This window comes from Ochotona curzoniae, unplaced genomic scaffold (genome assembly GCF_017591425.1).
Source record: "Ochotona curzoniae isolate NIBS_2020 unplaced genomic scaffold, NIBS_Ocur_1.0 scaffold_2683, whole genome shotgun sequence".
Taxonomy (NCBI): Eukaryota; Metazoa; Chordata; class Mammalia; order Lagomorpha; family Ochotonidae; genus Ochotona; species Ochotona curzoniae.
This window is the reverse complement of record NW_024467100.1, coordinates 617,128-640,815: the sequence shown is the minus strand read 5'-3', so window position 1 is coordinate 640,815 and position 23,688 is coordinate 617,128. Positions and strand designations below refer to the sequence as shown.

The 23,688-nt window shown below is 43.6% G+C and overlaps 1 protein-coding gene across 1 annotated transcript in view; it reads right to left on the bottom strand.

The window, feature by feature from the left end:
* The window catches only part of ILDR2 (immunoglobulin like domain containing receptor 2), a 54,967-nt gene that overhangs the window by 18,065 nt on the left and 13,214 nt on the right, over window positions 1-23,688 (bottom strand). The window contains exons 2-4 of the mRNA XM_041003262.1: window positions 21,067-21,399; window positions 20,037-20,156; window positions 1,219-1,275 (exon numbers count right to left, since the gene is read on the bottom strand). Of these exons, the coding sequence (XP_040859196.1) occupies window positions 1,219-1,275; window positions 20,037-20,156; window positions 21,067-21,399 (510 nt within the window). The remainder of the gene's footprint in view (window positions 1-1,218; window positions 1,276-20,036; window positions 20,157-21,066; window positions 21,400-23,688) is intronic.

Here is a 23,688-nt window from a genome sequence, read left to right as displayed (position 1 = left end):
AGCTGTGTGGAGTGGTGGCTACAATTTGGGACAGGCAGTCACAGATAAGAGTCTCTTGTTATATTTGAGAAAAACAAAAGATTATCTGTGAGAGAATTCTTGGAGTCAAAAGGGAAGGGCATCTAGGGCAAGACAAAAAATATAGTCACTTTTCCTTGCATCATGGAGGTAGAACATCTTGTTTGAAGTATTACAGTGTAGCATTATCGTTGTGATGAAGGGATGTTTCTTTATTGAGAGAACTCTGAATAAGGTGGATCACAGAGAAATAGCTGTTTGTGTCCTTGGGAGTAACATTAGTAACAACAATACCTTTGGGGAAAGACTAGAGGAATTCATGGAAGAATAGTGAAGCTGAACTGTGAAGAGTGGATCTTTCTTACAACCTGAATCAAGTCAAAACCAATGACCAGGGATATTCCACATCTCTCTGCTGCTATTAACTCTTAAGATTCTAGCAGAAGCCCTCAAGGCGAAATGGTGTCACACCCCTCCCTACTCCTTGAATGTGGATATGTCCTCCCCCATGGTCCATGCTTGCTTCTGCCTGAGCCTTCTTCAGGTATGGACAGCGGTACTGCACCAAACTGATGCAGGCTACTGTGCTCCTCTAAAGCTATTTGAAAAGAGGGAGATGTGAATTTGGTGCAGGTGTCCTTGACATGTGATCATGAACTTCTAGGAACTTCGGGTTGCCAATTAAGCTACTGCAATTGTATGCAAAGTAATATGAATCAGAGGAGGGATGCATAATTTTCCTAAGCTTTTTTTTTAAGTTTGATAATGTTATAAAACATACAGAGTAACATGAGAGTATAATAATGAGTGCATAAACACATAATTTAGGGGTAATAAGGAATGCTAGTAAATAATAACACGTTTAAGAATACTGTGGTTATCTGCATACAGCTGAAATACTGAGATGGACACGGAGACCGGCAAAGAGCATGCGTGCTTGACAGTGAAGGACCAGGTCCCCTTCATCTCAGCTTAGGTTAATTATCATTACTCTTTCAGTAATTACTCTTTTCAGTAATCATTACTCTTTCAGGTCCAGTAACAGAAGGCATTACCATTTAAAGGCTCTTCCAGTGGGCTTAGTCATCCTGGAGAAGATCACACACAGAGATGTGCAAATAAATCCAACGAGCAATTAGTGACTACTGCAGAAGCAAGGCAGATGAATGTTAGCACATAAAGAGTTAAATGACTGAGTACCTGGCATAATCTCCACAGCAAAACTGGGCAAGAGAGCAGCAAGCAGCCCTGTCCTGCCTAGAAGAGGTGGAAAGAAAAGAAGAAGGTTAAGAGGTTACTTCAAAGGAAAACACAGCCTGAAGCCCAGCTCCAATTGGTACCATCTGTATGTGGGGCACTTGTCCATGCTCTGTGGTGTGAGAGGCACATCAAGGTGGACTCAGTCATGAGAATGAGCTGTTTGGCATCTCTCTAAGTGAAGCAGAAGCAGAACTTTCTCTCCAACTGTTTGGAGGAGGACATCTCTGCTTCGGAGTGACAAACTGCTCGAGCAGCCTGACACACACCATTTCCAATCATTTCTACATCCTTCTCCATCTATTTCACTAGAGAGCCAAACCCATCTGTATCCATATGTTCAATCTACATTTTCATATACCCATACACAGTCCCATGTCCATATAAAAACAAAAGTACATATTTGGTTTTAACTCAACAATTTTTTAAAAACCTCACTATATGGTTCTATTTATGGCCTCGAAAGAGATTTCAATGATTAAAATTTTCAAAGGCAAGGAAAAGATAAAGCTGGATTAGAAACACATTCTTCCATACTCCTTCTGGCTTCAGAAATGCTCTGTGCACATGGTATGGCTTTACCATATGGCACCCACAGCTGGTACTCTGTGGACCCAAGTGCCTTCTGTACGATATGGCATAGAAGCTTCAAGACTGGTGTCAGAACAGGTGCCCTCAGGAAACTCTGGGAAGCAAGAAACTGCGCAGGATACAAGCTTCTGGAATATGAAGGAGGAGATTAGTAGTTTATTTAAAACTAGTCTTATTTATAGGAGGATGTGCTGAAATGCTTCCACCCTGTTCTGGCAAGAAGATACTGTTACAAACTTCTGCCCATGTGACAGATATGTCTACCATGCCAAAACTTTACTAATAAGCTAACTAGTTGTGCCAGGAAAAAGTTGACAAATTCCCAAGATGGAGACAGGTCACCAGGGTCCCTAAGCACATGACTGAATCCTCCTCTGGTTGCATGACATGCATCTCAACAGCACTGTGTCCAGAAAAGAGCAAAAGGCCACAAGCATGGATTTTAGCTTTTCTAGTAATTCATTTTACAACTTGAAAAAAAAAAAAAAGAAACAGATGAGAGTCATCTACAACCTTTTAACAACATATCAGTATCACCAAAATCTTAGGAAAGGGCATCTAAGTTGCTATTGGACTGTCCTAGCCCAGCTCAAGGGATCCTTTTCCTCAAAATTGATCTGGTTTATTTAGAAAACATCTTTTTCCTGTTGAAGTTTATTGAGATACATGGGAAACAAGGTTACCAATGTGTGTGCTTCATATCTTCAGCCTAAAGGTCATGGTTAATCACTGGTTCCCATCATTCATCAAGGCATCTTCCCAAAAGACGCTTTGAAGAATGATGAAGAAAAAGGAGACCTCTCCAGGACACTGGTGGAGGGATGCTGGGAACAGGAATAGAAGAGATCTGTGCACATTTTCCATTTTCTTGGATCTCTTCAACTCTGTGAGGCCAGTGTGGCAATGTGTGTTCTGGCCATATCTCCTGTGTAGATACTGGTCTTACATATGGAAAGGTAACTGGGACTGCAGTATACTCCATGGGAAGGGAAATGTGAAGTGGGTGACTTAGGCCAGCACTGCTGGTGGCATTGCCAGAAACAGCTTCCTTGCTTATGCAGATGAAGCTCTGCTATTTGCAGGGACCTTGGAAGATCAAATAAGAAACAAGTGGGACAATGGGAGAAGGTATCCTGAAGGAGACCTCGCAGGCTAGTCTATGGCCTCAGCCTTCACAAAAGGTTAATAGGTGTCCCTATGGCTCATACCATTTCCTAGAGTAGGAAACCAGACAGGGATTTGGGGGGCCAAAGTCTGAGAAAGCGATTAGCAACCTGCATTGATCTCCTGTGGAGAAGTCTTAGTACAAATATTTCTTAGCAATAGAGCAAAATAAGGCCGCAGGCAGCTGGGCTCAAGATTTGAGTATTTGAGCTATTGGATGTATTGTAAAGACCCATCAACAGCCAAAGACAAAAAATTAATATATAATATTTTCAGCACGCTGGTTACCAGATATTTACTTAATGGAATTTGGTTGTATGCACACATTATAGGTTTCTTTCCATAATCTGGACAATTAGCACTGCTAAAAATATCGCTTGTTATACCTAGAAAATTGAGAAGCTCTGCATATGTTTACTCCCTAGTTTTCAAACCCACCAATATTTTAAAAGTCTCTGAATGTGCTATGGTCCAAACCTTTAATTAGAGTCAGAATAGAAATGATATTGATAATATACACTACCATTATGTAGGCTCTCACAAGAAATTAGCTATGTGGTAATTCTGAGCTAAAAATTTAAAAAAAGAGCCTATAAATTCACGGACAATATGCTGCTCAGACCTATTGCACAGAACACACTTTACAGAAAAATCAGTGGACTAGGATCCAGGGTACTTGGGGCAGCTTTGTCATTAACTCACTTAGTGGCTGCTTTGGGCAAATGTCTTCCTATTTCTGGCTTTCAATTTTCTTATCATAAAATGAAAGAGTCTATAAATAGAGTTATGATAGAATAGAATAGAATAGAATAGAATAGAATAGAATAGAATAGAATAGAATAGAATAGAATAGAAAAATATGATACATCTTTCCTTGTCTGAGACAGTTCTGGTTTATGCCTATAGTCTTTATATAATTTTAGGTGGATCCTTTTTACTCATAGTGTCCTATTTTGAACAAAAATTATATAATCAAGCTACCTAGATCATTTTTAGCCTTCAAATCTTGTTTCAGTTATTGGAGTTGTAAACTCAGATATCTCTGGGGATCAGCAGGTAATGCAAATGAGTGCAGATGGCCAGATGTAACACAACACACAACACTGAGGGTGTGGTAAATGACAGTATTTTCAAGAAGGCTGCTACTTCTCATTTCTAGCCACTTGTCCCATGAGAATGTGTTGGTTGCAGTTCATCCTGTTACACTAGACCTCTAATTTTATGCCCAATACTTTTATTTTAATATATGACAATTGACATATTTATATTTTTTAGTTCTTTGAAGGTCAGAGAGTCAGAATCTCCCACCTGCCCAGTCATGTCTCAGATGTCTACAACAGTTGGGACTGTACCAGGTGCCAGGAGCTTAATCTATGAGTCCCATGTGAGTGGCAGGGACCCAAGCTGCTTCCCAAGGAGCACATTAGCAGGAAGCTGGAGTGAAGGGCAGAGCCAGGTCTTCAATCCAGGTGCTCCAATATGGGATGCAAGTATCCCATGTGGCATGTTAATAATGCATCAACTGCCAGCTCTGACATGATTTTAAACACTGGAAAAATCACACAAAATATCATGCATTTGCAATCTTGAAGGATATATACACAGAGATACATGTGTGAGTAAACGAAACACAGAGGCTGGATTCTCCCCACCTCCACTCCCAGGCTGTCACGTTACCATGATGATGCTCTGACATTGCTTCCATTCACAGAAGGCATCCATGATCAATTCAAACCAGCACTATTATATACCATATTGTTCATCCTTCATTTCTGGGGAGCTGGCATGAGCATTAGGGAAGAATTATGGTGGTGATTCCATTTTTATTTTGACTTTTATGCTGTTGTGATCAGTAACATTAAACTAAGGAGAGAGTGTTACCAGAAATACAGGCAAGAGGTTCACAGGGCTTGTCCCTGTGACAGGAAGACAGCCATCATTCTCCCTGAAGCCACAGCCAGCAGCTGAAGCTTCAGAAGAAGGTGGAAGCGTCCCATAATGCTACAAGTGGCATGAGTGACAGACCGTTGCAGTAAAGTGGGTGAAACAATGTTTCTGGAAGTCAGAATTCCGGACGTGTTTTGGAACAGCAGACATCACCACTCAATTATATCAACAGCAGAGACAGTGCAGAGCTCTCTGGCTTTCATATCATGACTTCCATTCTGTTGCAACTGCAGGCATTTTTAAATATTGGATTTCTGCTGGAATCCTATATACCTAAAAATCACTTTGCTTCCAGCTTCTTCCCAACAATTCCTCCAAAATGCTATTGTTGTTTAGCAATGTGCTATCTTCGCTTCCATCCCAGCATATCTTAAGGAAGGTCTCGTATTAGTGTCTAAACAATGGCGGTAAGCACATGAGTCATTGACCACTACGTATGAATCATTGTTATGCTTCCAGGATTTTCAGCTTATGAGTGGCAATTGCAAGTCATTTTAATGTCTGAGGAAAAGCTGGAAAGCAGACCCTGCAAATAGAAGGCTGCATTTACTCCTTTCAACTGAAGCTCAAAGCATCAGTAGAAAATACAGTTTTCATATAAGCACTCACAGTTTTCCCCAAACTTTGCAGATTCCATTAGTTTGAAGAACATTCCACATGAATAGACTGAATGAACCAGGCATACTAATAGTTTGTACAGGCATAAGTGCCAGTTTCTAATCGAACTGTCACAAACTCCATAGTCAAACATGCTCACACACTTTGGGTTGAATGCTCAGGGTAGAAATATCCTCTGTGAACAAATACTTTATATATATATATATATATATATAATATATGTAATACATATAATTTATATAATATATATAATCTGATACATTAATATGTTATATATAACATAATTTTTATATAGTAGTTGATATATATATACACACACACATTAGTTATATAATTTTCTGTTTCAGCTGTTTTCTGCCACTGTCTTCTTGAAGTTATCCCCAGCTGAACTCTTTGTATGTTTTCCTGGGAACGATCTCACTTCTGGAAAATCTCCAAGTCCTCCCTCTGTCCCTCCCTTCCTTTGAGTCATTCATTCATTCATCTGACAAATGATATTGTGCCAGGCAGAGACAGGGAGGAACAAGACGCGATCTTCTGAGATGCTTCGGAGGCTCACGGTCTAGCCCATGCCCATGCACCTTGTCCAAGAAAGTGAGTCCAAGAACTCAGTTTCTGTTGTTTGCTTCCATGTCCAAAGACCTTCTAAACTCAAATGACATTCTTCCAGCCAAGTGTGTTTTCATCAACTCTCTTTGCATTTTCGGCATCAGGAGTCAAGAGGACTCAGGGCTTTTCCCTAGAGCCTCAGTCCCTGCCTGCTTTCCCACTTCTATTTGGAGTACTGTCTTTGCACATTTCACAACAAACCATATCCTACTAACACTGTCCCAAGATTCTAGCAGTAGTGCTTTTTTTCTTAGTAAAGCTTAGGCACCTTCTTTCCTGAGATTTGCATTTGAGGCGTTTTTGTTCACATCTGTACCATGCACAGAGTTACAGCACAGGTTCTGACAGAGCCTGATCCGATGCTGCACTTGCTTCGCCATGTCCCTCCAGGTCTCTTCACGTGTCTCCTGGCCACAGCGATCCCTTTTATGCGTGCCTCCAGCGGCAGCATGAAAGTGCCGCCACTGTTACACATGGGATCCCCAGCCCCTTACCCACCCTCCAGGATTTCTAAGTGTTTTTAGCAGCAAGTCCTGATTGTTTGGTGGGCTAAGCTTCTGGCTAATACTTCTGATTCACTGCTCGTTATAGTACCTTCCATTTCAGATGGAAGTAAGCTGAACAGTGAAAATATGAAGAAAACATCCATGCCTCCAGCACCATGTAATGTCCTGCAGGACATTCGGCACTCCTGAGCCTGACCTCAGGGTCCCATGCCGGAAGCACCTGTCGGCTATTGGAGCATCCCCAAATGTCATTTTGTCATCTAAGAGAATGGACGAATGAATCACTGCACCCTGCCTCCCTCAACCCTCCCACCTGCCCTCAAATCCTGGGAGTTGAAAAATCACAGGCTAAGCTGTTCTTTAAAGGAAGTCATTACAGAGAGACAATACATATTAAACATTTTGATCAAAAGGATTGTGTTTGTCTCTGCTCCTAAAACTTAAATCCAAGCTCTGATGATCACTACAAGGCTTCAAAGTTCAATGACAAGTGCATAAAGCCTAGGTTTAGGACAAATTCCTTTTCAGATCATAGATTTGGCTACTCAATCATTTGACAGCAATGGGAGCAATGCTTAGTGCATGTCCAACACGTCCTTCCTCCTCGTGATGGAGCCGCTGCTGGAAGTGTGGATATCTCCAGTAATGTCTTTGAACCTATTCGCTGGGAGTCCTCCGAGGTTGTGGGTGTGACCTGTCTATTAGAACAATGAGGAATGCAGCTCCCTGTGTCCCTGTCTCCTCTCCTCTGCTGAATGCACATCTCAGCTTCATCCCACTTCCAAGATTTCCTCAGATGCACTCATCTCAGCTCCTGCTCTTCCAAAATGTTTCTCTCCCCTGGCTCTGGCCCCTTGAACTGTAAAGATGTTTCCTTGGCTGTTTTCAAGTGTTGTTTCTATGGCTATTGGAAATCCCAAATAGTTTGGAAATTTCCTAAGGGTACATGCATCTCTGTTTTTATTCTGTATTCCCATGGCAACCAGGCATTCAATAAATATAGTTTATGACTATCCTTGACAAATACAGATAGAGCCTCCTTGTCTTTTACATGTATTTATAAAGCATGTATTTAAGTATTTCATATGTTTATTTTTCCTTTTTATGTATTTCACATTTTAGTGCACTTTAAATTATAGTCTTAGATAAGAATAATTGTGACAGTGAATCGTCTGTTCAATGACTGCTATTGAACCATCTGCAATTAACTGTTAATAAATACATGCTTCAGTCTTTTTGGCAATGATTATAGGCCTAGCCTAAAGCACCGATTTCTTCTATTCAACACAGAAATCCAGATTCATATTTTATAGCCAGGAAGGACCACATAGGTCATCGAATCCACACCCCCGCACAGGCTTTCAGGAATCGCAGGCTCAGAGCCAGGAGGTAAAGTGCCCATTGGGACTAGTGCTGCAGCATAGTGGACTGAGCGGCCTGCAATACCAGTATTCCATATGGATACCAGATTCTGTCCTGGCTGCTCCACTTTCAATCCAGCTCCCAACTAATGGCCTAGAGAAGCTGCCATAGTTGGCCCAAGTGCTTGGGCTCCCGCACCCATGAGGGAGATCTGGTAGAAGCTCCTGGCCCTCAAGGCCCTCTGGGGAATGAACCAGCAGATGAAAAAATCTTATCCTTTTTTAAAAAATATATTCATTTTTATTGGAAAGGTTGATATACAGGTAGACTATAATGGCCTGAGATGAGCTGAGCTGAAGTAAGAACCAAGAACCTCCTCTGGATTTCCCACATGGGTGCAGGGTCCCAAGGCTGTGAGCCATTCTCTACCCTTTTCCTAGGCTACAAGCAGGGAGCCAGATGGGAAGTGGAACTGCTGAGACACAAACTGGTGTCTACATGGGATCCTGGCATTTGCAAGGCGAGAATTTAGCCAGTGAGCCATTGTGCCAGGCCCAGGTGAAAAAATTTCTGTGTCTCCTCCTCTCTTTGTGTAACTCTTGCCTTTCAAATAAATAATTAATTAATAATTTGTACATGAATACATATCTATTTCAGGATCTTATCTGCAGTGCACAGCTGACTAACAGTAGAGCCAGGAAGAGAACTTCAGTCTGCTCACTTCTAGTCCACTATTTTCGTCCCCCCAACATCTCACTGCCCCTCATCACTGGCATTTCTTTACTGCAGAAATGTACAGCAGTTGATTTCTGTTCTCCTACTATTTAGTAAGTCATCCTGAGATGTGTGTTTATGGCATTATCGCTCTATGTATATAATTAAGGTGCAATTCTTGGATATGGGAAATTTTGGAGACTTGGCATTCTCAGCACCTTTGAAAGCTACGGCTGGAAAACGATGACTGAATGTCTTACCAGTGTGGTCTCCTTGAAAGATACCCACGCCCTGTTACACAGGAAGAACCCAATCATGAGAATGCTTGCAAAGCAGTCTGCCTGCACAAAAGGTTCCAGTGATCCAGCCTCCAGGCCCGGAGAGCGCGTAATGCAAGTTCTGCAAGGGAAGGGGCTGGGCTGGACCCGAGACTGCAATGCTCAGGAATAGCTGGTCTTGACTCAGAAATCACCGTGGAGAAGGCTGGGGTGTCCTGGAGGGAGGACACTGAGTTGGGGGGCAGTGTGACGATTTACTGTGTTCTGACCATCAGACTGAAATGAAGATACAAAAAACAAACAAACAAACAAACAAACAAACAAAAAACCTTCTGGTGGTCTCGGGCCCAAGCAGACACCCACAGAAGGGCACGCAGGGTAGCTCTTGGACAGTGGGAACCCCCACCCTCCGTCTCATCGCTGGAACCCCAGTCTTTTCTTGAAGCTCCCTCATCAACAGCCACTCCACCAAGTCCTCTGCGCAGCTCCTGTGAGAACGCGAACCTGCACGCTTGAATGGAGGCAGCTGGCTTAGGGAGAAAAAGCAACGACTGTCTCCAGCCCGTCTTTCAAAGGCTACCCCCTTTTTCTCTTCCAGGGCCTCCTCCCCGCCTGGGGTGGGCGCGGATGTCGCCGCTGACAATGGGCACAGGGCTAACCCAGTGGCTGGAGCGCCCGCCGGGGTAACCACGGCAACCGCGGTCGGCAGGAATGTGCGCTAATTGCAGGACGGGTTCCTCCCACGGCGAGGAGCAACAAGTGAAGCAGGCGCGCGAGGAAGGCAGCGGGGAGAAGGGGAGGCGCCGCGATTCCGAAGCGGGAATGGCAGCTGCAAGACCCCATGAGCGCTCCCAACGCGGGGCGGCGAACAACGGCAGTCAGTGCTTCAAAGCGCACTGCTATGACATCCAACCGCCCTGTCTTGGCTGGGTCCCTCTGATGGATGGAGGACGCCTGTGCACCTTCCCAGGTTCCCTTGAATGAAAGGCCAGCTGGCAGCCAGGCTTTGCCAGGTGCAGGGGACTTGACATTAATGTACCTTCGAGTCTTCCAGGTTTCCTGTTTCCTTCCATCAACAGGACTCCCTTCAAGATGTCCCTCATCTAAACCCAAACCCAGGCCTTAGGTGCTGTCCAGCCTGCTCCAGACTTTGAATAGCCTGCGTGACCTAATCCTTGTATTTAGGTTAGCAAACAAATTCCCCATCATTAACTAAGCACCATCCACTGAGACATGGGGCTTCCAACAGCCACCAGAATAGCAATCAAGAGACAGCGTTCTGGGACAGAATGCCCGCAAATCCACCAGCTTGAAGAGTTGCACAGGGCTGATCAGGGTCACCCCCAGCAAGGCACAGCACATGTCACTGAGAAAATGTGAGTTTATTAGGAACAGGATTCCACGTTGCAGATGGCCCAGTAAAGCTTCTGCCTATGGAATGGGTGGCAGGGAAATCAGCTGTTTAGTGGGAGTCCCTGGCACACAGAAATTCCTGGAGAGGGTTCCCTCACAAGAGGAATGACACGCTGGCAACAAGATGGGCAGAATGGGAAGAGGTGGGGGAAGGAACTGCTGCTGAGTGATCAGCCACATCACTGTTGCCGCTCCTCCCCAACCGTCTCAGCTAAGGAAATGGAGGCTCCTAGGCATCCACTGGCCTGAGATCGTGTTGTCTCCATCTGAGAGGGCTTTCTGACCCCCAAAAGTCTCTGCTGTTCAGAGCGGACCCTACCCAGCAGTAAGAGAGACTTTGGATCGAAATCAGGTTTTCACAAGTTCCGTGCCGCTGGCATTTGTTTGGGAGGGCTGGCCTGTATTGGCAGCATGTTTAGCCTGCTCCGAGCTTCTACCCACTCTACACCATAGCACTCCATGAGTGTGACAGCCAAAGACATGTCTCCAAACATTGCCAAATGCCTGCTGCGATCCAAAGTCACCCCCCTCTGGAGACTCAAAGATCCAGATACTGTAGATTCAAGTACAGTCTTAACCTTTTCTTACGTGGCTCTCAAATTGCTTCAGAAACATAAACTTATTTTTACTGCAACACAAAAATTGCACTAGGATAAGACAGAATCACTGATTTGTTTTTGCTTCCTCTTGGTGCCAGAGACTTAGTATGTGGGGAAAATACTGAATTTAAGTCATAATTTAAACGTAACTCATACTTGAAGCAAAGCTGGCTTGACTTCAGGTTGCTGATTGAGGGGCAAGGTGGAGATTTCACAGGAGAGCATTCTGAAGGGTAGAGGTGAATCCAGCCAAAGGATCAAAGCATGAGCCATGTCTTTGGGGGAACCCAAGCCTCAGTCAGGTCCTCAGCCACAATGCTTGCTCTTGACAGCATTTAATCACAATTAGATTCCAGTGGACGCCTGACTAACTTTTCTGGCTCCTCCATTACCTCTAGCCCTTCAGTGCACTCTTGATTCTTTCTGACAAGAAGAGCAAGCCAAGGCTGGAAGAGATGGCCAGTGAGGCCCAAACCTAATAAGCCTAATCCTTGTTGGTTTTCTGTCTCTCTGTTCACGGGAGCCCGTGGGCTATCTCAGCCCTCCTGGGAACACAAAGGAATGAGTGTCTGCTGACATTGGAATGGTCCTACTTTAAGTCTTTTCATGTGGAGCCAACTCATTGGAACGGTCATCCAGTCCATAGATGAAAATGTGGGTAAGAGCTCCAATCAGATGTTCCCAAGGAGTGATCTCCAACTATATGTCCGGAGTGTGGCTCTGTCACCAGTCCTTCTCCCTCTGCCAGGAGTAAACTTTTTAGTTTTCTTTTCCAATTCTTTTTTCCCACTTTCCTGTGTTGGTAAATTTTTCAGAGAAGCAACGGCAGCCACTCTCAGAGATCAAAGTTTTCACAGGCAACAAAGACCTCCAAGGAGGCTGTTGCCATGGGAACTCTGGGAGCTGAGGCCCTTTTAATAGGCAAATCTCCTTGGTTAGCAGCACCGGGCTGGGGCTGGCACAGGGGACTAGGAGGGGGAGGGGTGGCCTTGGCAACAAGTAGTCTTTCTCAACAGCCTGAACAAAAGTCGCCAGGGAGGGAGGTGGACAAGATTCAAATTAAGGCAGCAGGAATGCAGGGGTTGAGAGGGCTTGGGCATCTCTGCACAGCAGCACAGCCTCGGAAGCCATCAAGCATTCCTAGCCACTCCCAAATTCTGAGCGGTACCCTCCCAAGAATTCACAGGCTTTTCTCTAGTTAAAAAAATATTTATTTGAAAAACAGAGCAACAGAGAGAGGGAGAGATCCTTTATCCACTCCCTAAGTGGCCAAAATGGCCAGGCCTGGACCAGGCCAAAGCCAGGAGCCGGGAGCTCCGTCTGGGTCTCACACATGAACGGCAGGAACCAAGTGCTTGGGTCATCTTTTGCTGCCTTCCTTGGCATATATGTGGAAAGCTGAATCAGAAGCAGAGTGGCTGCAACTCAAACCAGCACTTGAGTCTGGGATACCAGCATCACAAGCAGTGGCTTAACCATCTGTGCCACCATGCCAGCCCCGAGTTGATGTCTTCATAGATTCTTAATGGCTTGTCATGCCAAATGTACAGCAAAGCTTATTTCATACCAGAATAACAATTTCAGGTACAGTAGTATCATCAATAGATTGATTTAAAAAAAATAAAAGAAACGATGCTTGTCCCTCCCCTTTCCACTTGTCTAGATAATATACATTACTCTTTGGTAAGTCACAGGAGGGGATGGAAAGAAGAAAAAAATAGAAGCATGACAGGAAAACAAAGGCAATTCTGTGGCATTACTTTCCTAGGGAAAAATCAATCCAAAATTAGTGCCTACACACAAGGACCTGCTGGGAGCATGCCTATTTCTGGCCTTCTAGATTAGCATTGCATTTGGTTCATAAAGATGGAGAAACTGATGCTGGATTCTACACAATGTTACCTGTGCGTTCTTGCCTGCCTAGCATTCTCTGTTTCCTTGGGGTGGATCATTGCCCGATTTTCCAGCAGGCAGCTACTCCTTTCCCCCTTTCCCTTGAGTTCACAGGGGTCAGTGATTCATTGGTACATTCCTCCCCTGACACAGAAGCTACCCCTCCAAAATAGGACTTTTGCTGAAAGCATGATAAAGACTCTTATCCTCCTATAAGAGAGGGCTCTAAAGACTACGGAGGCTGGGCCTATGCAGGGCCATCTATTCCCCTTGTGCAAAGTCCATCAGAAAAAAAAAATGAAGCAAACACTGAGGACAGGAGCCAAGAGGCAGAGATAAGAAAAGATCCTTCAACCCAAATCTGAACAGTGTGATCCAGCCAAGCTAGGAACACCCAGGCTTGTCTATCGGCTTTCGGGGGTGGAGAACCTCTTTCCTGCCAAGGGACATTTGGATCTTGACAACATCATTTGTAGGCCACACCAAGTTACCAATTCAAAAATCAGCCTGTTATAGGGCTGCTGAATTTCAAGTTTTATCTGCGATTACTTTGGCACAGTCAGAATCACATGATTTTGCGGACCTTACATAATCCATAGGTTGGATGGTCCCCACCCAAAAACCATGCTGACCAGGTGGAGCCCCCTATTCCTTGCAACCAAAAATACAATAGCTTGGGATAGTGAGATTTAGGAGATTTTTCCCCCCTTTTTGGGGTACTTTTCTGTTTTGTTTGACATTTTTACAAAAAAAAAAAACACACATCCTTTTTCCAAAACAGAAACGATATTAAAACCATACAGCAGTACAAGTATTTTTGGCATCACTCCCTGGATTCTGTGATCTTTTGAAGTCAGAATCATAGGACAGACTCGGAGAAACCAGCTTGTTTATCCGAATCTCCCGGGCGAGAGAACCTGCTTCATGTTAAAAAGCTCATCAGAGAAAACTCATCATAACTTTCCTCAATGACCTGTAATTTGCATGAGTTGTAATTTGCCATTAGGAATGTCTTTCTGAGTTTGAATCTAAACACCCCTTAGCTCATGCCCTGCTGTTCTAGGCTCACTCTGTAGGCAGCAGTTTTCATCCATTTCCACCGGGGCCCTTGCTCCCTTTCCTAATGAAGGCCCTTATCCAACAAACCACCACGTGAAATATCAGAAAGAAAGGGTCAGGCCCTCAGATGGTGTATGGAAAGAAGGAAGGACAAAGCTAGCTGCTTTTAGATTTTAAAATAATAACTTCCCTGCTTGAGCCTTCCTGAAATGGTGAAGTCCTTTTGCTGCCAGCTGGGCCTGCCCCAGGGAACCATATTCCTCGCCAAACAGTGGCCTGGTTCCAGGTTATAAACAGCCTTGTCCTTGCCACTGATGCTAGACCTATGTTGAATCTCAAGAGTGGCAGATCTCATGACACCCCCACTTTCTGTAACTGTCTGCTGGTATGGCCCCATGATCCCAAGTGGCTGTCTAAATATTTCTAAGGTACCTGTCACTGTCATCTCAAAACACCCAAAACATTGTGTGCATTTCCCCATTTGGGAATGACTTTACCTTCTGAATCATCACAAAGGCAGTAAAGGATGCTCAGTATAGTTTTTAGGTTTAATGTTGAATCAGTGGTTGTCCTCCCATTCTATGAATCACATGCCTCTGGATATTTCTGTAGCTTCTGAAAGAAGCATCCAGTGATTTGTGGATGGTTCTGATTTATGGGGTGAGAGGAGGGGTGAGTCATGCACCATGGGGAGGTATTCAATCTACACAAGAACAACTATGCCTTTGAGTAAGAGCTCAGGTCAGTGGCTGCAGGCAGCTTTACCAAGAAATAAAACAAAAATGCTAGAGCAAACCTGGGGCAAGTAAAAGTTACTACCTCTGACCCAAGTAAGCAACCACATTTTTAAAAAAAGACATGGCTTATTCTATAAGGTCTTAATACAGACATGTCACAGAAGAAGAGGCTGAGAATCTGAACAGTGAGTTTGTTTGTTATCACTTTCTTTCCTGGAATAATAGCCATAAAAACTACACATTTAATTTTTACCTGGAAAATAATTCCTGTTCCCTTACCTTACAAGATTAATGAAGAGCATTTTTGTGAATTGTCACTTAGTGTCAGTATCAGCGTAGAAACGGCACCACTTTGGTGGATACTGACTGTTTTATTTCTCATGACAGTGTGCCTTATCTTGAGCAATTAATTCTTCTCTGTATCTTGAAAGGCCGTATCAGCAAGAGCCCCTGGTTTCCCAAGAGTAAACAGTGGACAAGGTAGCCAACGCAATCAGCTTAGCAGTAACCAAACAAGGCCAATCGGGAGTCCCGCAAGACTCTCATTCTTGAGTACGAAAATGGAACGCAAGAAGTCCCAACTGAGTTAGTTGTTGCCGGTTATGGAGCCCTCATGGTGTTGCCCATACATCCCTGCTACACAGACTCTGCAGCATCTCTGGCAAACTATGTACAAAACATTTTCTTCACAGGCACACACCAAGCCATAGCAGGAGTGCTCATGTATCCACCTGATCCGGCTCCCAAAGAGCCCCACATAACTTCCTTCCCTCTCTGTACAGGGATGAGCAAAGGGCTCCAACATGGCAGAGTAAACAACGGAGATGCCCCAATCCCTGTGCTACCGTCTGGTAGGACAGCCTTCTCACCCACATATCATTAGCACAAGGCACTGAGATTCAGAGCTTGCCTGTGACAGTAGCAACTGTCACCTTAATGGACTAGTCTTTCCTGAGACTGATTGGATGGCCTTCCTTGCAGTTTCAATATCCTTCCACAGATTTCCTTTTCCATTTCACTTAGCCAGAGTTGATTTCTGTTATGTTTGGCCACAGTCCCCCATGAACCAAACAAAAAGTATACTGATGAGATTAAAGCACGTTACCTCCATTGAGATTCTGTAGATGTTCACTGGGCTGACATTTTAAAATCAACACATATGTGCTTTTGAGAGAGAGGAAGTATGAGCTACAGAGTTTGTCCATTTATCACTTTTGAAGAAGTGACCGAAGCTTCTTTATTCTAGACACCCTGCTAGGCATTGCAGATTTAACAGTGCTGGAAATTGATCCTTGCTTCTGAAGAGCCATGTCTCAGTGCAATTAAGAACCTTCCAGGTCTGTGTGGGAAGCCAAGACAAGTACCGATGTCACCTCAGGAAGTAGAGTTAGAATCTAAGTCCAGTAGATCTGTGCTTGGTGCTTCAGACCTTCACACACCTTCCTGGATGATTCATCCACCCTTTCATGGCTCTGTGTATCACTCATCACTCTCAGATCTATTATCTCTCACCTCATTTCTCCACTGAGCTCCAGACCCACATTCCTAACTACCAGTAAAACATCTTCAACTTGGTGCTCCAGAAGCAGCTCACATTCAATGTCCAAAACCAGATTCATCTTCCTGCCTCCCCAAACCTGTGTTTCCACCCGTGTCCGCTTTCCTAATTGATGGAATGTTTGGCTACCCAGTTAGTTAGAAACCAAGGGGTCCTGTTTGACTCATCATTCTCTCTTTTTCAATACGTTAGTCATCAAACTCTACTGCTTTCATCTCGGAAATGTCCTACATTTTCTCTTCCTGATTCTCTACTCCCTTTCAGAATCTCACATCTGTCCCCTGTGCTCTGCAGCATCCTCATATTCAATCCCTCTGCTGGTCTTCTCTCTCCAATCATTGCTCTGACGCTGAGATCCAATTTCATTCCTCTAAGTTTCCTTCTTGACTCCCCAAAATCTTCAGGATGAACCCCAAGCTTCTTATTCTTACTTACGAGGGTACCTTAAAAATCCATAGAAAAATTAAACTAAAAGGTAAGTTTATTTTGGAGTAAAACAATTTCAAAATCCTTGCATAGTTTTGCCATGATACTCAATTTTTGCATGGGCTCTTTGAAGAATCCTGGGGCGAAGAAATTTAAATGCTACCTCATGAATGTGTTCATCCTCACCTTTGCTAGTGTATGAGGAAACTAAAGTCTTCTTAGCTTTTCCTCCACTTTATTTCTTTCAATAATCTTGTTCATTATCTGAAATCCCAACTATTTTTCTGCCCTCACTTTCTGGCCATCTCCAAGAAAGGGTAATCAGTTCCTTCCAGATGCCATCAATCCTTTCTTCTCTCTTAGAGGATTTGCCTTATCACTCCTGACCTATTGCAGTTTGTACCCTCTGGCTCCCCTGTGAATGTGCATTACCCTACATATTCTGGAAGCCAACACATAACCCTGCTTATCCCTGTGATGAAGACTGAGTGTCTGGGGTGGTCATAACACTCAACGCTTCATCACCTATCTCTTAATCCCAGAATTTTAGAACTAAATAAAACTCAAAAGCAACAAAGTTCAATACCTTTTTCTATGCACAAAAGTCTGAGATAGTAAGTCTGGCTAGAAACTTTCCATCCTCTTGAATACTTCCTGGGACACAGACCTCACCACCCCTAAAAGCATTTATTCCATCTTCAGATGTCTCTAGTTAATATTTCTTCCTTTGCATGGAGACAGGCTTCACTCCTCCCCCTATAACCTGCACTCCTGGCTCACTTTCATGTAGTCGGAGCATATTTCCAACCCCTCTTCTACACAACATCATTTCAAGTGCTTAGAGATACTTGCCATGCTCCCTGCTCCAAGGTCCCATTCACAGGACCAAATCTTCCAGTCATTCCTCATGCAAAATGCAGTGACTGAGCCAGTGGCTCATGGACAGAAGTTGGCAAACTGTGAACTCAGTTCTCTTCCCACTAAGCTCTTCCTCTGCATGAGGGTTGAGATCAAACATTGACTACTCTCCTGATCTTACATGAAAAAGTGCACGTAACAAACAGGCCTGCAGAATAAAGCAAGCAAACAACTCAAACTTTTCAAATTATGTCAACATTTTGAAATATCACATGTAGGGTATCAAGACAAAGGAGACTCAAAGTTTTGCATTTGGGAATTAAATCCATTACCTTACGAAGCCAAAAATATTGTATAACTTTCAAAGTAACCTCTTTAACACAAATGGTGCTGCCCTAACAACCTTCTGTGACAAAAAAAAAAAAAAATGATCATTTTTGGACATTTAAAAATAATGTGGTACAGAGAAGATTTATGTTTCTCCTCCCCAAGAACTCTAACCCATCTCTACTTACCTCTTGATATGCTGATGTAATGTTTTTGTTTGTTCAAACAAGATTCATTATACAGTAGTCAGGTGAAAAACTCCCATGTCGAATAGAAATAACTGGTACAGATACACACATATGGTGTCTTAGGGACTGCAATGGGTTTTGAGTTGCAACCCTCTGCTCCCCTGCCCCAGTTTTCCTGGACTATTCTTTTAAAAACAGTACTGATCTATGCCCATCTATCTTCCCATCATTGGCGACCACTGTCTTTCATGGCTTTTTTTCACTCACTTCTCATCTGCTGACCTCTTTTTATCTGGGGAGCAGCATTCTGCTCCAAGCTGCTGTGTGTGTTTAGACCCAAACAAATGCCTTTCATTCTCTTTAGCACACCCTCCAATGACAAAGCATTCACTCCATTCGCCTCCCAGGGTTTACAGAGCAATTGGCACCAAAGAATTTAAAGTGTTTTCACCTGGCCTCCTTTTCCTGCACAGGCAATTACTTCTGTGTACATGGCTGCCCTGGCCAAATAACTGTGTTCACAATCAGCTAATTGCAGGCTCAATGAATCACTTGTTCCTTCAAACTCGGCTATTAGAGTTGTGTGATTAAACAAGAATTTATGCTTTTAATTCCCTTCCGATTCCAAGAGTTACAGCAGAGCCCAAATCTGGTCACCCTGTGCTTCTTTACAATATCAATATAAGCCATTTACTCTTTATTTCCCTGTGAATATGTTGTATTTCTATTCTGTCACAAATCATTTAAGTTATATGTTATATACTGGACCCAAGATTTATGATAAAATCAAGTTATCCTTTTAACAAGGTGACCATTATTGTCTTAATCCAATTTGTAAAACAGAAAACCTAAAATAACGGAGCAGTTGTTTTCGCCCAAATTCACAATTGTGAATCAAGATGAAAACTAAAATTTTTATATAAAATCTTTTCATAGAAAGTTTTAATTTAAAGTAGTTGGAGTTTCCCACAAAGGGTGATGATCAACCTGCAAGCTCTTTTGCCTTTAAACAGGACTACCTTAATCCATCCTTCCAAATTGCCATCAACTGGATTCCTGGATGGCAGCAAAAAAGGCAATTTCTTCCAGACAATGACCTCAGGTGTATATCCTGAACTAGCTTTGCTCCTACACTCGTTCAAGTTCCTTAATTTTGCTCCAGTTTCCATATTCTACCATTAGATACACAGCACAAAATGTGTGCTCAATTTTCAGTTCCACACAAGGGGTCAGCTCCCACTGCTACTGTTCCAAATCACCAGAGAGGAAAAGTGACCAAAAGGAATGACTTTCCATTTATGAAGAAATCAGTACAGATAAGAATTCAATAGATTTGCTTTGAGTGGAATTCAGACACTTCCAGGTTCCAAGAAATTTGACTTCCAAGCAAACACTACTAGCATGTCTCCCAAACCCCTTTTTTCTCTAGGTCCCTTTTGTCACTGTCCCACCAATTCATAGCCATCTTGCCTTATGATCATCTTCAGTGGAGTAACGGAATGGGGAAAAGATTCCCAGGGTCTCTCAAGATCATGAGACACTGGTGAATCTTCACATCTCAGGGGTCTCCTATCCTGCTTCAAGGGGCCTTTAACATTTGCCTCAACAATTACCATATAAAAAAGATCAGCTACAGACAAAAGGAGAAATCAGCGTTTAAAGGTAAAAGCAGAAAGAAGAGATGAGAATGACAGCAGAGGAAACACTTGGGGAAATGGGAAAGAGGCAGCTACAGCCTGCAAGAAAGCTGACCTCACCGATGCAGTGGCTGCTCACAGAGGACACACGCAAAGACAGCTCCATTTAAGGCCCAGAAGCCGGGCGTGCAACCTGCGACATGCTCAGGCAGAAGTGACAGCAGGGACTCAATGCAAGCAGCCTAAGGTGCAAAGGTGTCCTCTGCTTTTCCCTTACCCAACACCAGCACTTCCACCGAGTCCTCGTTCTTGCCCTCCAGGTCATCAGGTGTGGTGATGATGCAGTAATAGAGCCCGCTGTCTCCCCACATAAGTTTGCCGATTTGAAGATCTGCATCTATTATCACACACACACAAAAGAAGGTCCCAGTTGTAAAACTCTGTCCTCTCCAAAACAAAAACAAATACTGAACAGTGTTGGGGGGTGGGAAGGGCCCTTGTGGTATGCCTGTGTTTATTGCTTCACTTGAATGGCAGCTGAAAACTATTTACCTTATTTAAAACCAACAAAACAATTCCACGGACTAGTATCTTAAGGCAAGAAAATGGAAGTACGGCCCAAAGTCAGGCTAGTCCTGGTTCAGTCTCAGAAGTAGAAGCATTGGCCTTCAGTTGGGCTTGTAGAGGCCCCTGAGAGCCCGTGAAACTACAGATGTATTCTGGACTCCTGATTATTAACAAACTTCACACGAGTCCTTAAAAATTCAAGCAATCTAGTCGGTCATATCAGACTTTTCTATCCAGAGATGGGGTGGGGGCAGGGTGTGGGATGCCAAGGGAGGGCAGGAGAACAGGTGGGATTGCGAGAAAGCCACGTGGGGTTTGGGCCAAGGCATCACCCTAGCTCTGTACTTGCACGAAGCATCCCTGCTCCCCGCAGAGGCACCTCTTAGGAAAGTGTTTCTGTGTTTGGGAAAAGGCCAGAAAGGCCGATTTCAAGGTAGAGGGATGTTTGAAGTTCTTTCATGGGAATCTAGTTTGATTCAGGCAAGCAAGCTCCTGAGATCCAAGATCAAGCACCAAGAATACTGTCTCAAAGTTCATCTCTGTATCACTTGGTTCTGTACCATTCACGCTTCCTCCCTTTGCCACTCCATTAAAAGTGTGCTAGGTCTCTTGATGCTCCTGTCCTCCCTTAATCCAAATTTTAGTGACCTAGAGAATTAGCAGCTGATGGAGAGCAAGAGTACCAACCCTCCAGCCCCGCCCAATCTACCATTCCCTGGTTCAGAACAGAGCATTCTTACCATGGACGATGGTGATCTCCCGGCCCCTGTAGAATTCCCCCAGGGTGACAGTGGAACCCTGTTTGGAAGCTACCACTCGCACAGTTCTCCTGCTGTCTAAACAGTCCAAGTAAGGGTCCCATTCCAGGTTCCTCTTGCTGAGAGACTGAATCCGGGTGGAGGACATGCCCAAGGACTCCCCCATGCGATCCTGGCAGTAGGACTTGAACTTCCATTGCACAACTGCGGGCTGATGGGAGGAGGTGGAAAAGTGACAGCGAAGCACTGTTGGCTGGAAGAGCATGGCTATCTTCTTCTTGTCGGGCACTCTGACCTGCAGACCTTCAACCATGGCTGCAAAAGAAAACAGACCTGTCCAAAGGTATCCATATGCTGGGTCTCACCTCCAATTACACAGTCACACCTTCCCATGTTACACATTCCTAACTTGTGCTGCCTCCCTCTTCCATCCTTCACTCAATTACAAATCAATATCCACCTGCCTTCACCCTCTATATACAAATAGTCACTGAGTCATATCAGTTTGATTTCTTAGCATCTTTAATATTTCTTCTGTTCTCCTCAGCCTCACCATTATTGCTTTTGTTTAAGTCATTTTCATTTCTTGCTTATCATAATACAAGAATGCCTTGTCTGGTCTCCCTGCCTTCAATATAACAACATCCAGTGCATTTTGCTTCCATAGTTAAATCTTTCTCACCATTGTGGCTCTCTTAAAATCCTTCATTTACTCTCTAGGGCCTCCAGGATAAAACCTACGGTTCTTGGTTAGGCACCCAAGGTACTCCATCACCTAGTTCTTCTTCCTTGTCCACACCCCCTGAATCACTTCCATTTGAACACTGAGCTCAAACAAATTCATTTCCCCAGTAAAACATGCTATTTCATATCTCCAAGTCTTTGCATATGAGGTTTCCTTAGGTCTGGAATTATTTCTCCTTGTTTCTTTTAGGAAGCCTTTTCACATCTTTCAAAACCCAGTTCAAAGGTTTCCAGTAAAGCCTTCCCTGACCAGTCAGTTCATCACTCCTTGCTTTGTGCCATCAATTGACCTAGTGTTCTGTTTTAGACATTGGCTATAAAAATTTCACAAGTGTTTGTTTTCATGTCTGGCACTCCTGTTAAACTTGTCAAGTGAGGACTGTGTTTTTTTTTTTTTTTTTTGCCAACCTATTTTATGAAACCCATTGGGTCTCAATAATGATTTCATAATTACAATGGAGCCAGCACGTGTGACTTTGGGAAGTGACTTCCCTTCCAGCTGGTGACCAAGCAAAGGGGACAGAGACAAAGGCAGAAAGAAGTCCTTGTGAGAAATGAAGGATTTCAGATCAAAGCCAGTATACCAAGTTCAAAAGTTTTGAAGGGTAACCAAAAGAAGAAGAAAAAAAGCAGATAAGAAGTTTGAGTGGTAAAATGATCCCAAACCCAGACTCAGTAACCAAGAAAAAGAATTTTTAGGAATGAGAGACCAGGGCAATAGTAAGATCCAGAAATTCCAAGTATGCAAGAAATAACTTCCTCATTAGAAAATGAGAGCCAAATGGCCAAAGAAATGAAGGAACAAGTGGATACCTATTGATAAGAAAACTTCTAGCACTTTGTAAAGGAAACTGGTTACATGAATCACAGATAACATAATTTAGTAATACTGACATCACATAGGCAGAGATGTCAACATTATCTGGCCACATGCGTATACCAGAGTTGAGGTCTTGATGAATGTCCGCAGCAGTCTGAGACTCCTTCTTCTCACCTTCAAGACACACATCATAATGCATGATCCAGGGTAATTAGCAAATGTTACCGCATTGGGAGCTTTCACAGAGTACATCTAATAGAAAAGCACTGAGCCAAGTGAAGAGTAGATCCCAAATACTAACCCTCTCCCACATTCCCTGCCTCCCCCTCACTTCCATCCTAAAGCTTCTGGACTTCAATGACTATCCCTATCAGTAGCTGTGATTGTAGCCAGATTATGGGAACCAAACCCATCAAGGAGCAAAGAATTCTCCCAGGAAGCTCACTGAAGAAGCCCAGTGCCCGCCCTTCACTTCAGCAACCCCCAAATGTTGATGTGGGAGATCCCGGTCTCCTGGTTCCATACAGCTACATCAGGAAAGCCAGTTTCTAGGGACATTCTCTTATATGAATGCTTAACTTGGCAATTCTTTACCTTTTTATACTTGTGCCTCCCATCCCAGTTTTTCAAGTAAGAAAAGAGGAACAGAGAGGTGACATGACTTCAATGAGTGGTGGCTGAGGTTGGATAATGAATCACAGATAAGGTGCCCAGGACACACTGTAGACTTGGTCATACCACCTTCCTACTCTGCTTGCTGTTCAGCTCTACTTAAAAACATTACCTTTCCTAGCCTTTCTAGGATAAACAGAACAAGCTAAGGAGGCAGGTGTTCAAGATGGAGAGTCAAGTTCAGGGTTTTGTTCCTTAGATGCTAACTAAGAAAAATCTCCTTCCCAGCTCTGCTCTCTGTTAATGAGATTAAACCATTTGAGCAAACCACTGGACTCTTTTAATCAATTACTCATAGAGAGTAATCAGAATCAGTCAATTCTGAGCTGCTTCCATGACACACACAGAAACTCGTATTCAAAAGATGA